This window comes from Cicer arietinum, chromosome 6 (genome assembly GCF_000331145.2).
Source record: "Cicer arietinum cultivar CDC Frontier isolate Library 1 chromosome 6, Cicar.CDCFrontier_v2.0, whole genome shotgun sequence".
Classification (NCBI taxonomy): domain Eukaryota; kingdom Viridiplantae; phylum Streptophyta; class Magnoliopsida; order Fabales; family Fabaceae; genus Cicer; species Cicer arietinum.
In genome coordinates this window covers 32,021,561-32,043,548 of record NC_021165.2, presented here as the reverse complement: position 1 = coordinate 32,043,548, position 21,988 = coordinate 32,021,561, and the positions used below count along the sequence as shown (strand labels likewise).

Below are 21,988 nucleotides of genomic sequence, written 5' to 3'. Positions count from 1 at the left end.
ACTCAAGATAAATCTTGGTGGCTCATAAAAATAATCCAGAGCATTCTTGTTTAGTAAAAAGTAAATGAAATAAACTATTTCTACGTGATTAGTGATAGTGACTGAGAGATAACAAGAGATATGGATAAGAGAATCACACAATGATATGTTATGGTTCACCCATGGTGGGCTAAGTCTAGTCCTCACAATTTGTGAGCATTTCCACTAAATTTTGAGATTGATTAAACAATAACTGAGTAAAAAGATCCTTGAATCTAGTGTAAGAGAACTAGAGTTTTTGCTTGATTGAAGAGTTTTGATTTCTCGAGTATGATTGTTTTAGTGATGAATTAATTGCGCTGAAAACTCTTGCTATTGCCTTCACCTTAATGTTCCTTTTATAGACATGATGAAGGTTAAAGACAACTCATTATATCCCTTAGTGATCCAACTGTTCAGAGTGATAATTAATAGACATGTGTTCTATTTTATCTAGAATGTTCTTCCTTTGAAACCAAAATGTTCTTCGTTTTTGCTCGAATGAATATCGTGACTGACGTTTTTTTATCAGTTGTTTGGTGTTAGTTTGTTGTTTTGCACGCATGTTGGACTTTCTGCAAAAGGTGCAGTAGCAATGTCCTTTTCATCCTTGTTGTCATAACTATAATTGTTCATTACCCGTTAATCTGGAGATGGATCTGGTTATTGTTTTTGATGTTTTTTTTTGCTTCTTTTAGTTAAACTTTTGGGCTTAATCATTGTTTTGAGTTGCCTTGATATTCATTTTACTTAAGATTTGTATTTTGGTAAATGATTCATTTCATCAAAATGATACTGACAAAAACCAGAATAATCATGGTTTTCCCAGAATGATATTCTTATGAACATGAATGATCTTGGTTTTCCCATACTTATATTCTTATGGGTAAAATGCTCGAATGACATCTGGATAGTAGGAGTTTGAAATTTCCAGAAACTCTGACCAGCTAAGAGCATCAATGTGTTGTTTCATTGATATTCCTTCAAACTGAAGGTTATCAAATACAAAGACTCTACCAATTCCAATGGATCTTTTAGTCCACTTGTCTTCAAAAATTTCTAGTATTTGGTTGAGAAGAGGCGTTTTATAGGTTTTGTGGTGAAGTGGTTGGTTTTGAAGATTTTGGAGCAGAGGGCTTTGAAGATTTTGATGCAGAAGGTCTTGATGGTGATTTTGAATCAGAATCGTCATTAGAGATGGTATAAATGGTAGTGTCAACACTATTGGATTGCTTGGAGGTATTGGGAAGGAGCATAGTAGGTTATGATGAGGCTATGGTAGCCGTTTTTTGAATGAAAAAGAAAGAAAACCGTTCATTTTTCTTTTTGGGTGAATTAAAAAAATTATGACTTTTAATCTTCACTTAGATGACTCGGAGACTGCTGTGAGAAAAAAGAATGGATATTGTTTTTCGTATTGGCCAGAACGATCTAGTCATGCTTTAAAAAGGAGATAGTTTGAATTTCTTTATGATTTTTAATTTCTCCATAATAAAATTAAAATTATCTTCAACATGAGGTTTAGTAAAGACGTTAACAAGTTAATTTTTGGTGTTAACAAATATTACTTCAACTTGCTTTTTGTTAACATGATCCCTAATAAAAAGGTATTTTATTTTAATGTGTTTTGATATTGCATGTTGAATGTTTTTTTTTAAATAGATACATAGCACTTATATTATCATAATAAATTGGAATATTTGTATAACTTACAGAGACTTGATAGCAACAATTGGAAATTGGAATTTTTTTTTTCAAGTTAGATTTTGATCCACAAGACTTGATAGCAACAATTGGAAATTGAGACATATTAAGTTTCAGTTGTTGATAAGGCAATTGTGTTTTGCTTTCTACATGATCAACTTATTAGAGCTTCTCCAAAAAATTGACATGCACCACTTGTGCTTTTTCTTTTAATTTTATTTCCAGTATAATCAGCATCACAATAGGCTATAAGATCGAAATGAGTTCCTTTGCTATACCAAAAGCCAAAATCAGTGGTACCAATTAAATAACAAAAAATTCTTTTTGCAACAGATAAATGAGATTCTTTAGGCAAAGATTGTAATCTAGCATATAATCCTACTGCAAAAATAATATTTGACCTACTTGTAGTTAAGTATAGCAATGAACCTATCATTCCTCTGTATTCCCTTTCATAAATGGATTTCCCTTGTCCATCTATGTCCAAACTTGAGGATGGATGCATGAAAGTTGTCATTGTTTTAGCTTCATTCATTTTGTATTTTCTTAAAAGATCTTTGATATATTTTTCTTAACATATAAAGATTCCATCTTCGAATTGTTTGATTTGTAAGCCAAGAAAATATCTCACTTCTCCCATCATGCTCATTTCAAATTCAATTTGCACGAGATTTGAAAAATACTAACACATTTTTTAATTTGTTGATTCAAGGATGATGTTGTCAACATACACTTAAACAATTAGCAAATCATTTTTATCATTTTTCTAAAAAGTGTAGTATCGATTTTGCCTCTGAAAAAACCATTTTTGATAAAGAAGGAACTTAGTCTTTCATACCAGGCTCTAGGGGCTGGTTTTAGTCCATAGAGAGCTTTAGTAAGTTTAAAGACATGGTTTGGTTTCTTTTGATCTTCGAAACCAAGAGGTTGATGAATGTATACTTGTTCATTTAGAAAGCCATTTAAAAAGACACTTTTAACATCCATTTGAAAAATTTTAAAAAGTTTATGAGATGCATATGCAAGAAGGATTCTAATTATAACCTTGGGTTTGGAGAAAAAGTTTCATCATAATCAATACCTTCTTGTTGGTTATATCCTTGAGCCACCAGTCTTGCTTTATTCCTTATTACTTTTCCTTCTTCATCTAGTTTGTTTCTAAATACCTATCTTGTACCAATAATTGTTTGATTTTGTGGATTCGAGACAAGAGTCCAGACTATATTCTTTTCAAATTGGAGAAGTTATTCTTGCATTGCTTCAACACATGAGTTATCAATGCTGGCTTTTTTGATTGACTTTGGTTCCATTGTGAGATCATTGCCATGTTGTTGTCATCTTTGAAGGACATTTTTGTTCTAATGTCATCTGATGTGGTTCCTATTATTTGATTTTGTGGATGATCTCCTATGATTTTCCAGTTTCTTGGAGGAGATTGAATTGGAGATTGATGATCAATCTGGTGTTTATGAGGAATGATCTATGAATGTTGCTAATATTGTTCTTTTTCTTCATCATCTATTTTTTGTATATCAAGATCATCAAATTCATCAAATAATACATGCATACTTGCCTCCAAAATTTTTGTTCTTATATTAAATATGTGATAACCTTGGGAATAAGGGGAGTTACCTAAGAAGATGACTTTGTCTAATTTAGCATCAAACTTTCCTAGATTGTCTGTTATTTAAAATATAACATTAGCAGCCAAAAATGTGAAAGTTTGAGATATTTGGCTTTCTATTTTTCCATAGTTCATAACGTATTTTTTTTGATGATTTTTCTTATTGATACACGATTTAAAATGTAACAAGAAGTGTTGATTGCTTCAACCCATAAATATTTCTCAACATTTGATTCTTCCAAGATTGTTCTTTCCATTTCTTGTAATGTTCTATTCTTTCTGTCAACAACTCCATTTTGTTGAGGAGTTCTTGCACAATAAAGATTATGAGAAATATCATTTTCATACAAAAAAAAAAAAGCATTTACAAGATGCGTTTATGAATTCTCCTCCATGATCATTTCTTATAGAGATTATGTTAGAGTCTTTTTCATTTTGAACTTTTTTACAAAAAGTTTGAAAGACATTAAAAGAATCATCTTTTTGTTTTAAGAAAAGTACCCATGTATATTGTGAGAAATCATCAACAACAACAAAACCATATCTCATTCCTCCTAAACTTGTAGTTTTGATATGACCAAAAAGATCAATGTGAAGTAGTTCAAGAGGTTTTTTAGTTGAAACAAAATCTTTTGAATGAAAACTACTGTAGATTTGTTTTCCTTTAGCACAAGCTTCACATACTTTATCTTTATCAAAACTTGTTTTTGGCAGACCTCTAACAAGATCAAGTTTGGATAATTTTGAAATTGTTTTGATGTTAACATGGTCAGTTCATTTGTCCATATTCACTTATCTTTGTTTATGGACATAAAACATGATTCAATAGATAATTCTTCAAGGTATAAAACATATAGATTTTTCTTTCTTGATATAGAGAAAATAATTTTTTTCAAAAGTTGTTTGTTTGACTTCACATGTGTTTGGCTTAAAGATAACCTCAAAACCATTGTCACACAATTGATTAATGCTTAGAATGTTATGCTTAAACCTTCAACCTATTAAACATCATCAATTTTTGTAGAGTTTTCTTTACCTATAATATATTTACCTTTGATTTTTTCCTGATCATTATTCTCAAAGGTTACAGATCGTCCACCATTCTTGATAAAGGAAAGAAAATATTGTTTATCTCCTGTCATATGTCTCGAACAACCATTGTCCAAGTACCATGATTTTTTCTTAACATTTTAAAAATCAACATGCATTTGATGTTACTAGAGTTTTAGGTACTCATTTGATCTTGAGTTTTTAAGAGTTAGATTTTTCTATAATACTAAATTTTTTCTTTAAAGTAGCAATTTGATTCACTATCACCAATACTAGAACATTCTTCTTTTTTAAAAGGTCATCTTGAAGTAAACCTAACACACCCTCTCTCATGCTCATCTCTCTCCCTCAAGCTCACCATTATCTCAACCATGTGAAATATCACTATTTGAAAAATTAATATATTTGATCTAAAATTTAATATAATACATAACTTTACAAGTACACTTCTTTTTATGTTTTATTATGAAGAGAGTATATTGATATTATTTAAATTGTAATATATTATATTATTTGATTAAATAAACACACAATTTGTCGTTCATAGAAACCAAACCAATTATATATAGCATAAACCCCATTTATTTATAAAACTTTAGCTTGTGAAAAAAGAAAACGAACAGTCTGGTTTCACGCGTTTATGATGACACCGCTCCAATTAATCTGATCAGCTTCAGCATAATAACGGATAAATTGGAATCCAATGTTCGTACAAATCATGAACTATATCGCACTTTTTTATTATAATATTTATATATCACGAGAACCATCAACTTCACACGGTTTTCAGTTATTTTCGTGTTTGTTTTGTTATTTGTTCCCCTTAAAGCTTTTGGTTTTTGATTGCTGCACGCTAAGTAGTTAAACTGCCCTAAGCAAAGCATCGTAAACCAATTAAAGAATTTGAGTGTACTAGAAGAGATTTGATTTCCACGACACAATAGACTACTTTCTAAGGATTTTGCCTATGCATTAAAAATAAATTATTTTGTAAAATTATTTGTTTTAATTATTTTAATATTTTTTATTTTTATTAATACAAAATATGATAATAATTTGAAAATTGTGTACGATAATTATTAAAAAATAGTATATAAAAATTAATTAAAAATAAAAAATGACATTATTTGAATTTTTTGTTTGTTAAAGTAATATTTATTGTGAGACGTAAAAATATAGTCTAAATTTTTATAAAAGAGATGAATGTTTATATTTAGTGTTAATTGTATTTCAAATATATTTATTACGACTATATAAATTTGAAAAATAATATTTTTTTCCATCTCACAATAATTTTTACTTTAATTACAAGAATTTAGATTTAAATAGAAATTTAGTCTATTTATTTTGTTTTTTTATTAATTAATTTTCTGTAATTTATTTATAAAATTGAGTATTTTGTTCTTCTATTTTATTAGCCGTAGGATTTTGTTCGTCCCATCCATCTTTCATAACGTGGTTTGTGGTTTGATCATTAATAACGTAATATTAATATAACATGATTAAATTGGATATAGTAAACTGGGTTTAACATTTTTCTCTATTCATTTATTGTTACTAAACAAAGTCACTTGTGAAATTTTGTCTAATAAAAATATGTAATGAATTTTAATTAATGAAATTAACTCAATTTTATCTAATTTAATTGTGTCATATTATTGTCACGTTCCGGTGAGCATGCAGTATCATAAAACAAAATAAGGAGACCAAAATCCCCATTTTAAAAATATAAGTACTAAAAATTAATTTTGAAAAAATAAAAGAACAAATGCATTTAAATGAAAAGTGATTCTCATGTATGTGTGATGAGAATAAATTTTATACAAAAATATAAATGTGATTTCCAGCTCTCAATTTATGATAATCACTACCACATAATATTATTGATTTGTCATACCACTTAATTATGTTATCTCTTTTTTTTTTAAATATAATTATATTTCTTTGTCGTGCGCATGTGTTTGTCTTTTTTTTCTTATTCAAAATGCATGTGTTTCTATTTTGACATTTGGAAAACTGGAAATTGTTAATGATATACAATAAAAACTATACACGTTTTGTAAAAAAAAAAAAAAATATACCCGTGGTTTTGCTTTCTTTTGTTTTTATGATAGAAAATAAGATAATTATGTGATGTTGATGAAAGGACGTTTGTCTAAATATGTTCACACTTAATAATTATTTATTTATTTTAACTAATTAACAACTATTTTCTATATTATTAAAATATATACCATTAAAATGTAAATATATATATATATGTATATATATATATATATATATCACATAATTATTTCATTTGCCACATCATATATAGATAGACACAAAATGCAAATATAAATAAAAAATGTCAAATTTTATAAGTTAAGAATTAAAAAATGAAGACCAAATCTTTAAATGATAAAAAATAAAACAACCAAATATATATTTAAGCCAGGTATTTACAATAGCAAGGATAGAAATTGAATGTGCCCATTTTTTCATAAAAATTTATAACACAATCACAAAATTAATTAATTAGCAAGAAATGAAACATTATCTCTTAAAATTGACCAAAATAATTTTTTATTTTATTTTTCCTTTTTTTATTCCTCAATCAACCTCTGTCCCTCTCTCTCCCCACACCCAATGCGTCTTACATTTTATGCAATATATATATATATATATATACATTGTGAATGACCTTTAAACCCTTGTCAAAGTTATTTGTTCTTCTCTAAACTCAAAATTCAACTCAATCTCTCTTCATTCACAAAGATGGGAAAAGATAGAATAATTGGTGTGGCTTTGGATTTCTCCAACAGCAGCAAGAACGCTCTAAAATGGGCACTTGAGAATTTAGCTGAAAAAGGTGACAACATTTACATCATTCACATAAGCCATGATTCTCTTGATGAGTCTCGTAATCAGATATGGGCCAAATCTGGTTCTCGTGAGTACTATTCTTCCTTTCTTTATTTTCTTTCTTATTTGATAAATTTTAGTTATTCTATGCTCTATTTTTTTTTTGATCTTGACTAGTCTAATACTCCCTCTAATTCAATGAAATATAAACAAAATAATTGAATTTCATGCAGAGATTTCTGTTTACTCAATTAAGACATTTCAGATTTAAGTTTGAAATTCTGTATTAATTTTTTTGAGTTCACTTTTCAATTATAAAATAAAAATATTTTTTTTTTCATTGTTTCTACGTTTGATCTTGATCAACGGTAATTAATATCCTGTCCCACCGTCCAAAATTTGATTACAAAAAGTTGATGTATTTTATTCAAAATTTAGTATAAATAAATTAGATGAATCAACTATTAATTTTTTTTTATATAGTAGAGTATAATCTAATGAATAATATTATTATATTTGATTTAATGGTTTTTATTGTTATTTTTTTTTTGTGAAGCTCTTATTCCGTTGAAAGAGTTCAGAGAACCTGAGATAATGAAGAAGTATGGTGTTCAAATTGATATTGAGGTTCTTGATTTGCTTGACACTGTTTCAAGACAAAAAGAGGTTTAAATTATGGTGTTCAAATTATTAGTATTCAATTTAGACATTGATTTTTTAGGAGTTATAATTTTATTTTAATTGTATACTATATTAAATAATAATTAATATTTTAGGTGAATATTGTTGCAAAAGTATATTGGGGGGATGCAAGAGAGAAACTTTTGGATGCTATTGATGATCTGAAACTGGATTCTCTGGTTATGGGAAGCAGGGGTCTCAGCACAATTCAAAGGTTCTTTTTTTTACCCATAATTTTCTTGTCCTGCCTTTTAATGTTTTTTGTCACCTTAATTTCATCGATAATTTCTGGAGAATTATATATCATTATAAAGTGATGTTTCTAGAAATTGAATTAGATTTTATAAAAAAAAAAGGTTAGATAACAAAGATTAATTTTTTTAGGCAAATAAAGATTAAACTTGTAGAATAGTATTTACATTTATATGAGTTAAAAAATAAAAGTATTTATATTTTTTTTCAAAATTACAAAATAGATACTTTAATGACATGATAAGTGATAATCAAGTCTCCGAATTATATAGTGAACAACTCATTCTCGAAAAGACAAATTATTAAGGAAAACACTCCAAACATATGAATAAATTATCAATTCATCATATATTGGTTTTGATTGAATTTTTCTATCTGATTTAATTGAATTGAAATTTGAATCTCATGAACTTGTATGTTTGTGGTTACAAATTAAATAACAAAAACAGGATATTATTGGGAAGTGTAAGCAACTTTGTGATGACTCATGCTCCTTGCCCCGTGACTATTGTCAAGGATCTGAGCAGCACCAGCAGCAAGTGATAGTTATCAATTTGAGAGTGCATTTAAATTTGAAATCATCTGTTTATTGTATTGAGGTACTTGAAATTATGCTATATTATTATGATCACTTTCTGGTTTATTTTATTGAAGAAATAATGAATTTATGTAATTCACACTTATTTTAGGACTCTATAATTTAATTACTCATCCAATTTATTGATTTTCACATGATCTATACAACTAGACCCATACTCGATTCGTGTCATAACCAAATGATTTTTTAATACAAATTCTGACATCAAATAATTTTAGTTTTTTTTTTATTAATATTTTTCGTATCTCTGAGAGATGATGATAAGGAAACGATATTATAATTTTTCTCTCTTTTTTTTGTCAAAATAATAAATTTATAAGTAATATTATGAATTTTTTAAAAAAAATTTGGATTATATTTTATGGTTTTAAATTTGTAGACTTTTTGAAAAGTTAACTGTTGTTGTACTCAGCTAAAATTGTTGATACAATTTTAAAATTTGAGGAGCCTAATCAATTATTTATTAATTAGGTGAATATTGACAATTTCAACAAAAATTGGTAATAGAAAACAAGAAATCCCAATTTCTATAGTTTATTCGTAATAAATTGAAGCCTATACCTAATTGCCAATGTCAAATGAAAAAGCTAAGAAAAAAGATGCATAACTCAAACAAAAGGTAAAGAATTTCAAATAGAAGCACAAATTAAAATTGATATGTATGTCTTTTGTTTTAACAATAGTGGTAATTTGGAAGGAACTAGTGCCTTTTTTTGGTTCTGTTTCATTTGTATATTTTAAGATAGTGCATTTGTTTTTGGCTAAGTTGGCAGTTTTATGCACATGGTGGAGCCATAGTATCATGTGAGAACAGGTTGGTTAGGATATAAAAGTTGAAAAATCCTGACATATTTATATACAGCTGTTATATGGTATTCTCCAACCAAACCAGTAACCACATTGTTCTACTTTTTACAAGCCCAACCCATTTATACAAAAACCAAACCAATTACTCCTCCAATATTTGGTTTCTCATTATTTTTTTTAAATAAAAAATAATAATTTTATATATTTTAAATAATGTGATTTATAATTTTATGATATAGATGAATAAATTATTCATATTATATATCATATGATTATTTTTTAGTTAAAAAATTAAAATACCATACTAAAACTGTTAAATTTTAAAATAAAAAAATGAATTTCATAAATTAATAAAAATAAAAATAATAAAACTACAATTAAACTAAAAAAAATAAGTCTCATAATATGAGTACTAATAAAATTATGAGTCTAAGCCTCAACTAATTAACATGACACTATATATAATCCTTGAATTATTTAAAAATATCAAAGGAGTCTTAAGCAATAATAAAACTCAATATATACTACTCAAATGTACTAACATCTAATCCAAAATGACCAATATATATTTCACAATTTTTTTTAATTTTTTTTCTTTCACATTTCCATAATTTATCTAAGAGAAACCTACAATGATAAAACAGGAGATTCACTATATGTTGTTTATTGTAGAACTTCAATAATAAACAAATGGAGCACACATAGAGCACACTTCATTTTTATTTGAAATTCAGGAATCTAAATAGGGTAAGGGGAGTCATAAACTCTCTACAGCATTTATTTTTCACAAAATTGGTGTTTGAATTTTCTACGATTTATATATGTCAGAACAGTTGTGATGAACACTAGATTTAACAAAGAAAAATTCTTTCACTGAATCTAATGATTTTTATAACTGTTGCATCATATAATAATCGTAGAAGATCCAAGTCTCCAAAATTGATCTTATTTCGAAGCAGTAGTCAGTGCCGCATATCTTGATTTGAAAAATCCCAAGATTCCTTCTTTAGGTGGCAAATTCGCTTTGACAATAGGATGATTGATGAACTCTTGACTCCACTTATAGAGTTTAGGAAATTTGCCACTACTAAGAAATTTCAACCCTATAGCTTCTTCAACCAAGGGGAGCCAGAAAGCTAAGTAGGAAGCAGCAATGTCCACAATATTAATATTCACTCCACCAAAGAATTTGTGCTTGAGTTCATTCTCAAGGAATTGTAGAGCTTGTAATGATTCTTCAATGCCTTTCTCACGTTCTTCTTTGTTCACTGTCCATGCAGCCTTTGATATTGCTGGCAGGCACTAGAATCATAAAGAAAAGTATTTCATGAAGTTTTATTGAGTTATGAAGATGTCCCACAGTTTTCAATTTTCTATATAGGTAGCAATCTATTGACTCGGTAATTGTCAAATTAAAAATTCTTATTGAATAAATCAATTTTATAAATTTTTGTAAAATTTAAAATTACTTCGAGAATCAACAAATTTTCACTTATAGACATGAATTGGTTACATTCTCTCCCTCTCTTCTATACACCTTCAACCGAACACACTCTTAATATCTATTCGACAAATTTTTGGTTATAACTTACTAATTAAATGATTGAAGGTAAATAATAACAAGTCTATAGAATTTGTTAACCAACACTCACTTATTTTTCTTGTTGGTATAAACTAGCAAACTGACCAGAAAATATTTTTACAAATTTGTAATTAAAACTAATAAATTTATCCCACAAAAAAATAAATTGAGGTAAATCAACAAATCTCTTGTATTTTAAACAAAAAATGTTATAATTTTCTTTTGAAACATAAAATATGTATGAACTGTGCTAAAATTCAACTAAATTTAAATGTAACAAATCCAGACAACTAAAAATAACCCCAAAAGTTTCAATTCAGATAACAGAGAGTTTGACCGCTTAAATGAAATATGCCCAAATCAAATATTTGTGGCTTCGATTTTACTAAGAGTCTTATATTAAATGAAATAAATATGACAGTATAATTTATAAATGAAAGTTCTCTACGTTACAAATCAATTATACGTGAGTAGAGTTAGACTAAAGTCAAATTCGAAGAGAATTTATATTTTAAAAATTTATTACTAAAATCAATGTGATAATAATATAAAATATATCCTCAAAGAAAAATAACATAATTTTTTTACTGAAAATAGTTAATGTGATTTTTTTTGCACTCAAACACATTCCACAACTCATTACAATTGAATTAAAAAAAATATATAGTTTCATAACTAATCTCAAATTCCCTTTACTAAAAAAGAAAGAAAAGAAATAGAGCTCACCTTGTCATCAATGAACTTAGACCAAAATCGAGCCAAAGCTTTCTCATAGGGTTGTTGAGGAAAAATGGGATAATTCTCCCATGTTTCATCAATGTATTCAAGAATCACAAGGGATTCAGCTAAGGGTTTTCCATTGTGAAAAAAAACAGGCACCTTTTTATGAATAGGGTTGAACTTAAGAAGAAGATCACTTTTGTTCCTTAAATTTTCTTCTATGTAAGTGTAATGAACACCTTTTAATTTTAGAGCAATTTGAATCCTTCGAACAAATGGGCTTCCACCTACACCCAATAATTGAACTTCTTCTTGAACTTGGGCCATTGCTAAGTTTTGAAATTTTAAGCTATTCAAAAATGGTTTTTTCTCTTTGGTTTGGGACCCTTTAAATGTGAAAACATTAGTTAGATATTTATTGTCATAGATGAGTTAGGTAAGGTTTGTGATGGAAAATCCACCACGTATTCATGTGTATTAAGTGCCCTCACTGACCCTTGTGCTTGTTTTGGGGTGTTATTAAATTTGGCATTTAAAAAAACAAAAAAAGAAAGTGCCCTCACTGACAAATCATCAATTATTGTTTCTGAATGAAAAGAGTACCAAATCAATTTTTAATAATCACTTATAGAAAAGTTTAAATTACTAGAAAAAAGGTTAAAAATAGTAAAAGAATTATAAGTTAAATTTGTAATTACATTTATATATTACAATTTTTTTTTTCAAAAAACATTATAGATTAAAATTAAAGTATAATTTTCATTCATAGAAAATTGAGAAAAAAAATTGAAATTAAAATTAATTTTGATATATTTTAAAAAAACCTATTCATTTTCGTATATGAACTAATGTCTTTTGAGTGTTTATCAATCATTTCTCAAGATTTAAATAAATTAGTTTTTTATATATAGACTTAAATATCTTTTTATACGTCAATTTTGACTTAAATATGAATTTAATTCCCATCTTAAAATTTAACAATTTAACATCCGTTTATTTTGTAAAAATATTTTTTTTTATCTAAAATATAAGTTAATTTTAATTTGAAGTACACTATTGCCATCGAGAGAAAAAAACATCGTTAATGAAGATGCTTTTTTAAAAATAAGAAAAAATAAATTTTTGATAATTTTATTGTTTTTAAAAATATAGACAATTCTTCACTTTAAAATTCTCTTACCTCTTTATTAACAAGTAAAATTAAGAAAAAATTTGAGAATTAAAAATATAAAATATTTTTATAAAGTAAATTTGTCTTTAGTCCACCAATTTCACAATTTTCAAGATTTTTCCTATGACACATATTTGCATTTAATTTTGATAACGCGCTCTCATTAATAATAATGTGAAATTATATTTTATGACATTTAATATTAATCTAAGTCAAAATATAATTTCACGTCATTACTTAAGAACATAATTCAACAAAATTGAGCTCAATTGTGAGTGGTGAAAATATATAATCTTAAAAATTGTGAAGATAAAGGGTCTAAATTCTAATATTTTGAAATGAGGGAATTAAAATCACAATTCACTTAAAATAGGAGATCAAAAGTACATCTAATTAATGTTATATATGTTAAAATATTGTCATATTGCTTAGATTTGTAAATGAAAAGGGAGACTAAAACTATGAGTTTGAGTTCGTTACAAAATGCATTAATGGAAAATACTTTAAACTTGTATTCGGCTTTCTTTATTCTCTTCTACTTTTGTCTTAAAGTATTATGAGATGCACTTTAGATATTTATTTTGAAAGGTGTGAATGTACTAGAAACACATAATTTGTGATAAGTTTATGTTTGTTTTCCTAACATATAAGTCTTGTACACCTCTAAGTCAATAATTACATATATTTTCATTCACTCAAAGTATGATAAATTTTTTAAATTGTGAATAAGGTTTTTTGTTGTTAACTAATGTATGTTTCGCATGTAATACAAAAACTAATCTCTCAAAATATTTAAATATATTTAATTCATTAATATCTCACAAATCACAATTAATATTTTTTGATTTGCACCTACTAAAGATAAAATTTCCAATAAAATATTTAAAGAATCCAAATATCTAACGCTTATATACACTATGTTGCGGGTAAAATTGATTTAAGAACACAATTAAGTCTAAAATTTTAACTCCATGAAAAACCTATTAATGGTTTAACTTTTGTGGGGCTAGCCTCATTGTATTATGTTTATTTGCTGGAACTGTATTTGGTTTATCATTTAGCACGGTTCATCCAATATAGGATTTGTGTTAACAGGCAATGACAAAAAAAAAATGCATACAATCAAAGCCTAACCACCACAAACATTGCAACTAAATAGTAGATAAAACTGCATTAAAAAAAATAAATCTGAGGTACTTTTTCCAACAATCCCACACAAAAATATAACGTAAAAACTCTAACATTAAACAAAAAATAAACTATTTAAAAATAATATGAAAATAGCACTAAGTGAAATTTTTTATTTTAAATAGATATAAACTGTAATCTTAAAATCTTCATAGCCATTAGTATACTTCTATTTTCTAAAATAAATATTTGAAATATATCTTACAATATTCTAATATGAAAATAAGAGAAAAAAATTAAATATAAATCTACTTTAAGATCTTTCAATTACAATCGCCTTCTACCTTTATAAACCCAAAAAAAAAACTTATATGATGGAAGATTTTTAAATTCAAAAACCAAATTGTCTTGCTCATTCAATTTTAGAATCTAGAAAAGGAAAAAAAGTAAAAATAATTTTTTTTCAAAAAACATCAAATCGCACAAAATTTCTACTCCCTTTGATCAAAATTATATAATATAGATTTTTCTATATATTTAAATGTCTGTTTATTTTTAGCATGTGATTTATGTTTACTAACAACAGGAAAAAAAAAAACAAAGGATATAGGATTATTGATAATGAAGATACAACTCTTGGTCCTCTTTTACTAATACTAATACAAAGGAAACACATTTAGGCAAGTTCTTTGGCTTGGTTCAATTTAAGTTGAATAATCAAGAAAAGAAAAAACTAGTTTTGGGCTTACAACTGAAACATCAGATGTACAGTCCACAACAAAATTTCATCTAATTAAAATCAGCAACAAACTTCTACTCATTACAACAGACTGAAATTGAGTGCAGTGATCTCCTCTGATTGCAATGAAGTCAGACACATCTAAACCATCAAATGTGGATTTTAAATTTGAATTGAAAATTTTAAAAATAATTAAAATTCAAACTTGAAATCTTGACTGTCTAATCTTATTCAGATGGTCCAGATGTACAGACTCTATTGCAGTCAACCGCAGCAAATCCAAATTCTATTACAACACAATTATTTTGAAGGAAAATTATGTCAACCAATTATGAACTCTACCTCTAAAATAGGCTTTACTTTTATGCTTTTGCTTTGAAAAATGCAAATAGTTCATCTCTTGGAGGCAACCCTTCCTTTATCACAGGGTGATTGATAAATTCTTGACTCCATTTAAATAGCTTTGGAAATTTCTCAATTGTAAGTAACTCCAACCCTTTAATTTCTTGCAATACAGAAACCCAATAGCCAATGAAATTTGCAGCTATATCTACAAGTCCTATGGTTTCTCCACCAAAGAATTTCTTGTCATTCAATGCACCCTCTAGTATCTTTAGAGCTTCTAAGGCTTCTTCCACAGCTTTCTCACGCCCTTTTTCATCAATCCAACAGGCATTCCATATAGCAGGCAAGATCTAAATCAAAAAATAAAAATGAAATTTTTAATGCAAATATACAACTTATGCTATTAATTGGTAAGGTTTTATTTTTTAAAGAAAAATCTCAATTTGGACCGCGACATCTAGACTATTGAGATTGCTGCAATAACAAATGTCAACTTAAATTCTCTACAATATCAATGATCGTCTGCATCAATGTGGTTGCGATACACTACACCAAGATTTGAATCCTCTACATCAACTACACGCTGCACCGTACGATACACTACACCATATAACAGTTGCAGATGATTCATACTTGATATCTCATAGTTTAGGTCATTTGGACCTCTAATAATGAGACTAATATCGAGTCAACTAAGATATTATTAGAAAAACTCATGGTCCACGTTAGAAATAAATAAGGTCTGAAAAGAGTTCATAAAGAGAGACACCCTTCACCTTACAAATCGATTTTATAACTTTGAATTAGGCCCAATTTCAAACACTAAAGAAGTATATTATTTTCAACTCAACGACTCCAAAAACAAAATCTTAATAATTTTTGTTGGACTCATTTCTACTTTTTGTTTTTGTTTAGAAGAGATGATAAATATCACCATAAATTCACACATAGTTGCAAAGTCTTAACTTCGTATCTGTAATAAGACATTCAACCTAATAATATCAGCATTTGCCCATTGAACTAAGATTTAAAGACAATTCCTATTTTATTGCTACAATAAGTTGTAGTTTTTGGCAAAGGAAATTTAATTTAAAACATTAATGTAAGGGGAAAAAGAAAACAAGATACTAGGATACTAACCTTGTCATCTAGGGTCTTAGACCAGAAACGAGCCAAAGCTCTCTCATAAGGATCTTGAGACAAAAGTGAGTTATTTGTCCATGTCTCATCAATATATTCAACTATAACAAGAGACTCAGAAATTGGATTTCCATTGTGAACAAGAACTGGCACTTTCTTGTAAACAGGGTTGAATTTGAGAAGATCATCACTTTTATTAGCTAGATTTTCGTCAGAGTATTTATATGAAACCCCTTTGAGTTTCAAAGCAAGATCTACTCTGTTGCTAAATGGACTTGACCATTTTCCTAGTAGCCTCACTTCTCCATGCTCTGTGGTAGACATATTATATTGTGTGATTAAATGTTATATTTAGAATATGATGGTTTAATGGTTTTGGTTGTAAAGTTTTTAATCTTTATAGAGAACAAGGATTTGTCAAAAGAATTTGGAGTTGTTTGTGATAATTTTGGTCAACATAGACGGATTACTATTTTGGGGGTTGGTGGGTAGGTAGGTAGCTTCATCGAATCTCATATTAGTTTTGTGTGCTTCGATTCTCGTGTTACTATGTGTTATATATAATATTATTATTATTAAATGCGAGACATTTTTTTATTGGAGTTAAATATTTCGAAATACATTGATAAGAATATATTGATTTAGACGTATTTTTGATAATTTTTGTAATTCATACTTTTGGTCTCTTATTTAAATTCAAGATTTTATTCACTTTAAATGACAAGTTAATTTCAATCAAAAATTGCATAATTCAATTTACAATTTAAGAAAATAGATTTATATTTGACCAATAAAATCAAAAAAAATGTTGTATTAGAGTTTGTAGTTCTCTATATGTCTAATTAATCACTTTAAATTTATTAGTAGATTCTTAGTTCTGTTTACTTTTTTATGTTTTTTTATTTGGTCATATAGAGTTGTGTGAATTAATAAAATTAAATTCATATGATATTTCAATATATTTATACTTCAAAACAAATAATATTGAGCCTATACATGTCTAGTGGGCTTTAGAATTTTAGGGAGGGTAATTTAGAGGGGGTTGGGTTTGTAGTAAGGCAAAAAGGTTTTAAATGAGTGCATCCATACTCCATGGAGATCTAGTTTCCCTCCTTGTTTTTCACAGGCAAAGTATCTAATCATTGTTGGGTTGATCTTTGACAATCTCTTCCTCATCAGCTAACCAGTTTCCAACTTGATCTTCCACAGTTTTGTAGCTTCCACCTCAATATTTAATTCCTCAAGTTTTTCATCTACATTCTTGTTTGACTCTTTTTTTAGTACTTTAATTTTATCTGATTCATTAAATAATATATCAAATTTTATATTTGTCATTATTTTATTTTATTTTTATGAAATCCTAAAATAAAAATAAAAATGATATATATCTTCATAATTATTAATACAAAAAACGATTGTAATAGTCTTTTACAACATAGTCCTTTACAGCCTGTTAATTGTACTTGCATTTGTTTAACTTGGAGAATGATATTGCTTTATGCTTTTTATGAAGCAAAGTGTTGAGTCCTCGAATTCTTGAATGATTCTTGCTTAAATTGATCCTCTTATATTTCTGATGAAGATATGGAATGAATAACACTTCCTGGATCTAATATTTTACATAGAAATCTGATCATTCTTGTTTATGGCAGATATGGAAAACGTTCTTCATTTTTTATAAATCTGTCAAAAACGTTCTACGTTTTGCTGATTTTGCTTTCTTGATTTTATTACGATTTGCTTTGTAATGCTTGGTACCTATCTTGTTTTAACACACTTAAATACACATGTTAAATACCAAAACACTTAGAATCATAATAAGAAGTCTTAATTAACTTTTTGTTTTATTGTCATCAAAATATTAATTTGGGATTTTGTCTCAACACTTGTATCATTTAGCATATCTATTATAATATATTAAAATAAACCGTCAAATCTATTGATTGCCACATTAGACACTTATGTGCCACATTATAACATTTGTTCCACATAACTTATATTCCTATGCGACACCCTTCATATGCTTCTACAATTCATCTTAATCTTTTATTTCACAATTTAGCTTTTGCATCTAACACATCTTCATATACATATGTTGAAAACCCACACACAAAAACTCTTCATGAAAATAATTTTACTATCTTCTCACTTCAATCAACTTTCAGTGCTCCTCCATTTCTAACTTTGTATATTCAGATTAGTTGGTAACTGATGACTCTTCATCATATGCATATTTTCCCACTATTTTAGTCTTATTTATCCTCAATTATTAGTTAAATTAAGGATTTATTTGATATATTTTGTTGATTTTTGTTCTTTGAGCTGATAAAATGTTTTGTGTTTTTATTTCGTTGATTAAGTAGGAATTTGTCGTAATTTTACATTGCGTTTTGTTTTAGTGCATTGCTGAATTTTGGTGAGAAATCAACATGACATATGTAGAGTATTTCAGCCATATCTGGAGTTGTAGATGTTCAATTGGGGTCAAACCAAGTGCAAAGGAAAGTTAAGATCCATAGCTACAACTTTCATGAAGACACCAGAACCAAATCAGACTCGAAAGAGGAGAAAAATGCAATATACGCCGGACAGTAGATGTTGAGCGCTGGAGCGCGCCCAAGCGCAAGCCAAGCGCTTTTTCCCAGCATTCGCCACTGCCGATACGCGCCCGAGCGCAAGCCAAGCGCTTTTTCCAGCATCTGCTACTGTCCAAACGCGTTGAAGCGCGTCCAAGCGCGCCTGGGGCGCGCGACCCGCACCAGCAACCATAAAAACGCAGATTTTTACTGTTTTAAGCATCTTTTTCACTCTTGGGAAGTTGGGAGACTTGTGCCCTAGCATAGAAACTCAAAGACGGCCGTTTCTAACACGAATTAAGCAGTTTTATCAAGAATCATCCATGAATCATTCTTGTAATTCTTCTTTAACCCTTATCTTTTGTATCTCTGTCATGAGTAACTAAACCCTATTTGTTAGGGATGAGTGTAACCAGATGAAACCCTTATTTTTCTGATTTGATTTCTAGTTATATGAATGAGTTTATTGAATTATTTTTCTCATCTCTGTGCTTAATGCTTTTTATTGCTTGATCAACATTAAAATGTTCTACGATTTGTATTTTGAAACGGAAGTGGACTTTACAAATGCTTGAGATGAGAAATTCATGAATTTGTAGTCTAGACATAGGTGCAGGTCATGAAACCAATTAAATTAGTTGCAAAGCAATAATTTACAAGAGAATTTCTATACGGTAATGCTTAATTCTAATCTTAAATCTACTAAGGAATTAGGGGTTACTTTGGAATTAAAGGTTCTGTCACTAAGACATTAGGGCAAGAATAATAAAGAGAATTCGGTAATAATTCAATAAAGGAATTCAGTAACTAGGATCAAATTAGACACCAAGGTTGGATTCGAAGTGAAACTCATCCCTGACATTTTTCTCATTATAAAAGATCAATTTTATTATTGTTGTTAATTTCAAACATTATTTCAATCAACTTGGGAACCTTTTTGTTCAATTCTAGTAATCAAATATAATTCAATAGTAAAACGCAATCCTTGAGTTCGACACTCGGTACTACCGTTTTATTATTACTTGCAACGATTCAGTACACTTGCTGAAACGCAATCATTTTAAGTTTGGGGTGGTGATTCTCACAAAAAGAAATAAAAAGAAGAAAAAGAAAAATAAAATGAAAGAAGAAAGAAGAAAAAGAAAATTCAATCTGTGTACTTTGGTAAAAAAATATATTCTTGGTTCTTTTGTCAATGTCTGAGAATCCCCATAATGAAAATGTGAAGAAAAAAAAAATGGTAGAATAAGGTGGAAATGTATGCCTAACTCCAAGTGGTAAAGCCTACTATCCTAAAATGTCCTACCCTTACCTAAGCCCCATTACAACCCGAAAGTCCTCCAAAAATGTATGTGTTTACTGCATTGTGATTGCTAACTAGAATTTTTTCAAGCCTATGGTAGCGTGATGCATGTTCTAGGATTTGAGCGATAAATTCATAACCCTTTCTAAACACTTGAGAGAAATTTTGGTGAGATTGTGTGAAGAGAGAGTTGAATTTGATGAATGAATGCCAAGGTGTACAAATCTTGTTGTCTGTATTTTTGAAAACAACCATAGAGCATGATGAATGTTTTGCAGTAGCAAGAACTTTGAAATTTGAGTTTGATGTAATTTGAGAAATTGAATTTAAGTGTGCATTTAACAGGACCAAATATGAAATTAATTGTTGCTTGGGGACAAGCAATAGATTAAGTTTGGGGTTGTGATGACTCTTCATCATATGCATATTTTCCCACTATTTTAGTCTTATTTATCCTCAATCATCAGTTAAATTAAGGATTTATTTGATATATTTTGTTGATTTTTGTTCTTTGAGTTAAATTAAATGTTTTGGTGCAGTGCTGAATTTTTGTGAGAAATCAACATGACATATATAGAGTATTTCAGCCATATCTGGAGTTGTAGATGTTCAATTGGAGTCAAACCAAGTGCACATTAAAGCTAAAATCCATAGCTACAACTTTCATGAAGACACCGGAACCAAACGCAGACTCGAAAGAGGTGAAAAATGTAATATACGCCGGACATAATATGCTGAGCGCTGGAGCGCGCCCAAGCGCAAGCCAAGCGCTTTTTCCCAGATTCGCCACTGTCGATACGCGCCCGAGCGCGCCCAAGCGCAAGCAAAGCGCTTTTTCCAGCATCTGCTACTGTCCAAACGCGCTGAAGCGCGTCCAAGCGCGCCTGGGGCGCGCGACCCGCACCAGCAACCATAAAAACGCAGATTTTTACTGTTTTAAGGATCTTTTTCACTCTTGGGAAGTTGGGAGACTTGTGCCCTAGCATAGAAACTCAAAGACGGCCGTTTCTAACGCCATTGAAGCAGTTTTATCAAGAATCATCCATGAATCATTCTTGTAATTCTTCTTTAATCCTTATCTTTTGTATCTCTGTCATGAGTAACTAAACCCTATTTGTTAGGGATGAGTGTAACCAGATGAAACCCTTATTTTTCTGATTTGATTTCTAGTTATATGAATGAGTTTATTGAATTATTTTTCTCATCTCTGTGCTTAATGCTTTTTATTGCTTGATCAACATTAAAATGTTCTACGATTTGTATTTTGAAACGGAATTATTTTTATGATTTGATTTCTAGTTATATGAATGAGTTTATTGAATTATTTTTCTCATCTCTGTGCTTAATGCTTTTTATTGCTTGATCAACATTAAAATGTTCTACGATTTGTATTTTGAAACGGAAGTGGACTTTACGAATGCTTGAGATGAGAAATTCATGAATTTGTAGTCTAGACATAGGTGCAGGTCATGAAACCAATTAAATTAGTTGCAAAACAATTATTTACAAGAGAATTTCTATACGATAATGCTTAATTCTAATCTTAAATCTACTAAGGAATTAGAGGTTACTTTGGAATTAAAGGTTCTGTCACTAAGACATTAGGGCAAGAATAATAAAGAGAATTCGGTAATAATTCAATAAAGGAATTCAATAACTAGGATCAAATTAGACACCAAGGTTGGATTCGAAGTGAAACTCATCCC

General features: G+C 28.5%; 3 protein-coding genes across 3 annotated transcripts; 1 reads left to right on the top strand and 2 right to left on the bottom strand.

The window, feature by feature from the left end:
• Window positions 1-7,075: 7,075 nt before the first annotated feature.
• On the top strand, window positions 7,076-8,856 carry LOC101493776 (universal stress protein PHOS32). Its single transcript, XM_004507125.4, has 4 exons — window positions 7,076-7,328; window positions 7,797-7,906; window positions 8,017-8,135; window positions 8,623-8,856. Exons 1-4 carry the CDS (start codon window positions 7,154-7,156, stop codon window positions 8,714-8,716), a joined length of 498 nt encoding a protein of 165 aa, XP_004507182.1. The 5' UTR covers window positions 7,076-7,153; the 3' UTR covers window positions 8,717-8,856.
• A 1,267-nt stretch (window positions 8,857-10,123) lies between these two features.
• LOC101494097 (probable glutathione S-transferase) lies at window positions 10,124-12,275 on the bottom strand. The gene is made up of 2 exons (XM_004507126.4): window positions 11,887-12,275; window positions 10,124-10,880 (listed from the first exon to the last, which is right to left on the bottom strand). The coding sequence occupies exons 1-2, from the start codon at window positions 12,205-12,207 to the stop codon at window positions 10,524-10,526; spliced, it is 678 nt and encodes a 225-aa protein (XP_004507183.1). The 5' UTR covers window positions 12,208-12,275; the 3' UTR covers window positions 10,124-10,523.
• A 2,493-nt stretch (window positions 12,276-14,768) lies between these two features.
• Window positions 14,769-16,866, bottom strand: LOC101494404 (probable glutathione S-transferase). The gene is made up of 2 exons (XM_004507127.4): window positions 16,404-16,866; window positions 14,769-15,613 (listed from the first exon to the last, which is right to left on the bottom strand). The coding sequence occupies exons 1-2, from the start codon at window positions 16,725-16,727 to the stop codon at window positions 15,281-15,283; spliced, it is 657 nt and encodes a 218-aa protein (XP_004507184.1). The 5' UTR covers window positions 16,728-16,866; the 3' UTR covers window positions 14,769-15,280.
• Between the last annotated feature and the right edge of the window lie 5,122 nt (window positions 16,867-21,988).

What these genes read in the sequence shown, in the direction of transcription:
- LOC101494404 (XM_004507127.4), bottom strand. Translation starts at nt 16,727, where the DNA reads ATGTCTACCACAGAGCATGGAGAAGTGAGGCTACTAGGAAAATGGTCA. An exon ending in CTAAGACCCTAGATGACAAG is followed by an intron (nt 15,614 to 16,403) that starts GTTAGTATCCTA and finishes TTTTTGATTTAG; the next exon opens with ATCTTGCCTGCTATATGGAA.
- LOC101493776 (XM_004507125.4), top strand. Translation starts at nt 7,154, where the DNA reads ATGGGAAAAGATAGAATAATTGGTGTGGCTTTGGATTTCTCCAACAGC. An exon ending in ATGGGCCAAATCTGGTTCTC is followed by an intron (nt 7,329 to 7,796) that starts GTGAGTACTATT and finishes TTTTTTGTGAAG; the next exon opens with CTCTTATTCCGTTGAAAGAG. An exon ending in CTGTTTCAAGACAAAAAGAG is followed by an intron (nt 7,907 to 8,016) that starts GTTTAAATTATG and finishes TTAATATTTTAG; the next exon opens with GTGAATATTGTTGCAAAAGT.
- LOC101494097 (XM_004507126.4), bottom strand. Translation starts at nt 12,207, where the DNA reads ATGGCCCAAGTTCAAGAAGAAGTTCAATTATTGGGTGTAGGTGGAAGC. An exon ending in CTAAGTTCATTGATGACAAG is followed by an intron (nt 10,881 to 11,886) that starts GTGAGCTCTATT and finishes TTATGATTCTAG; the next exon opens with TGCCTGCCAGCAATATCAAA.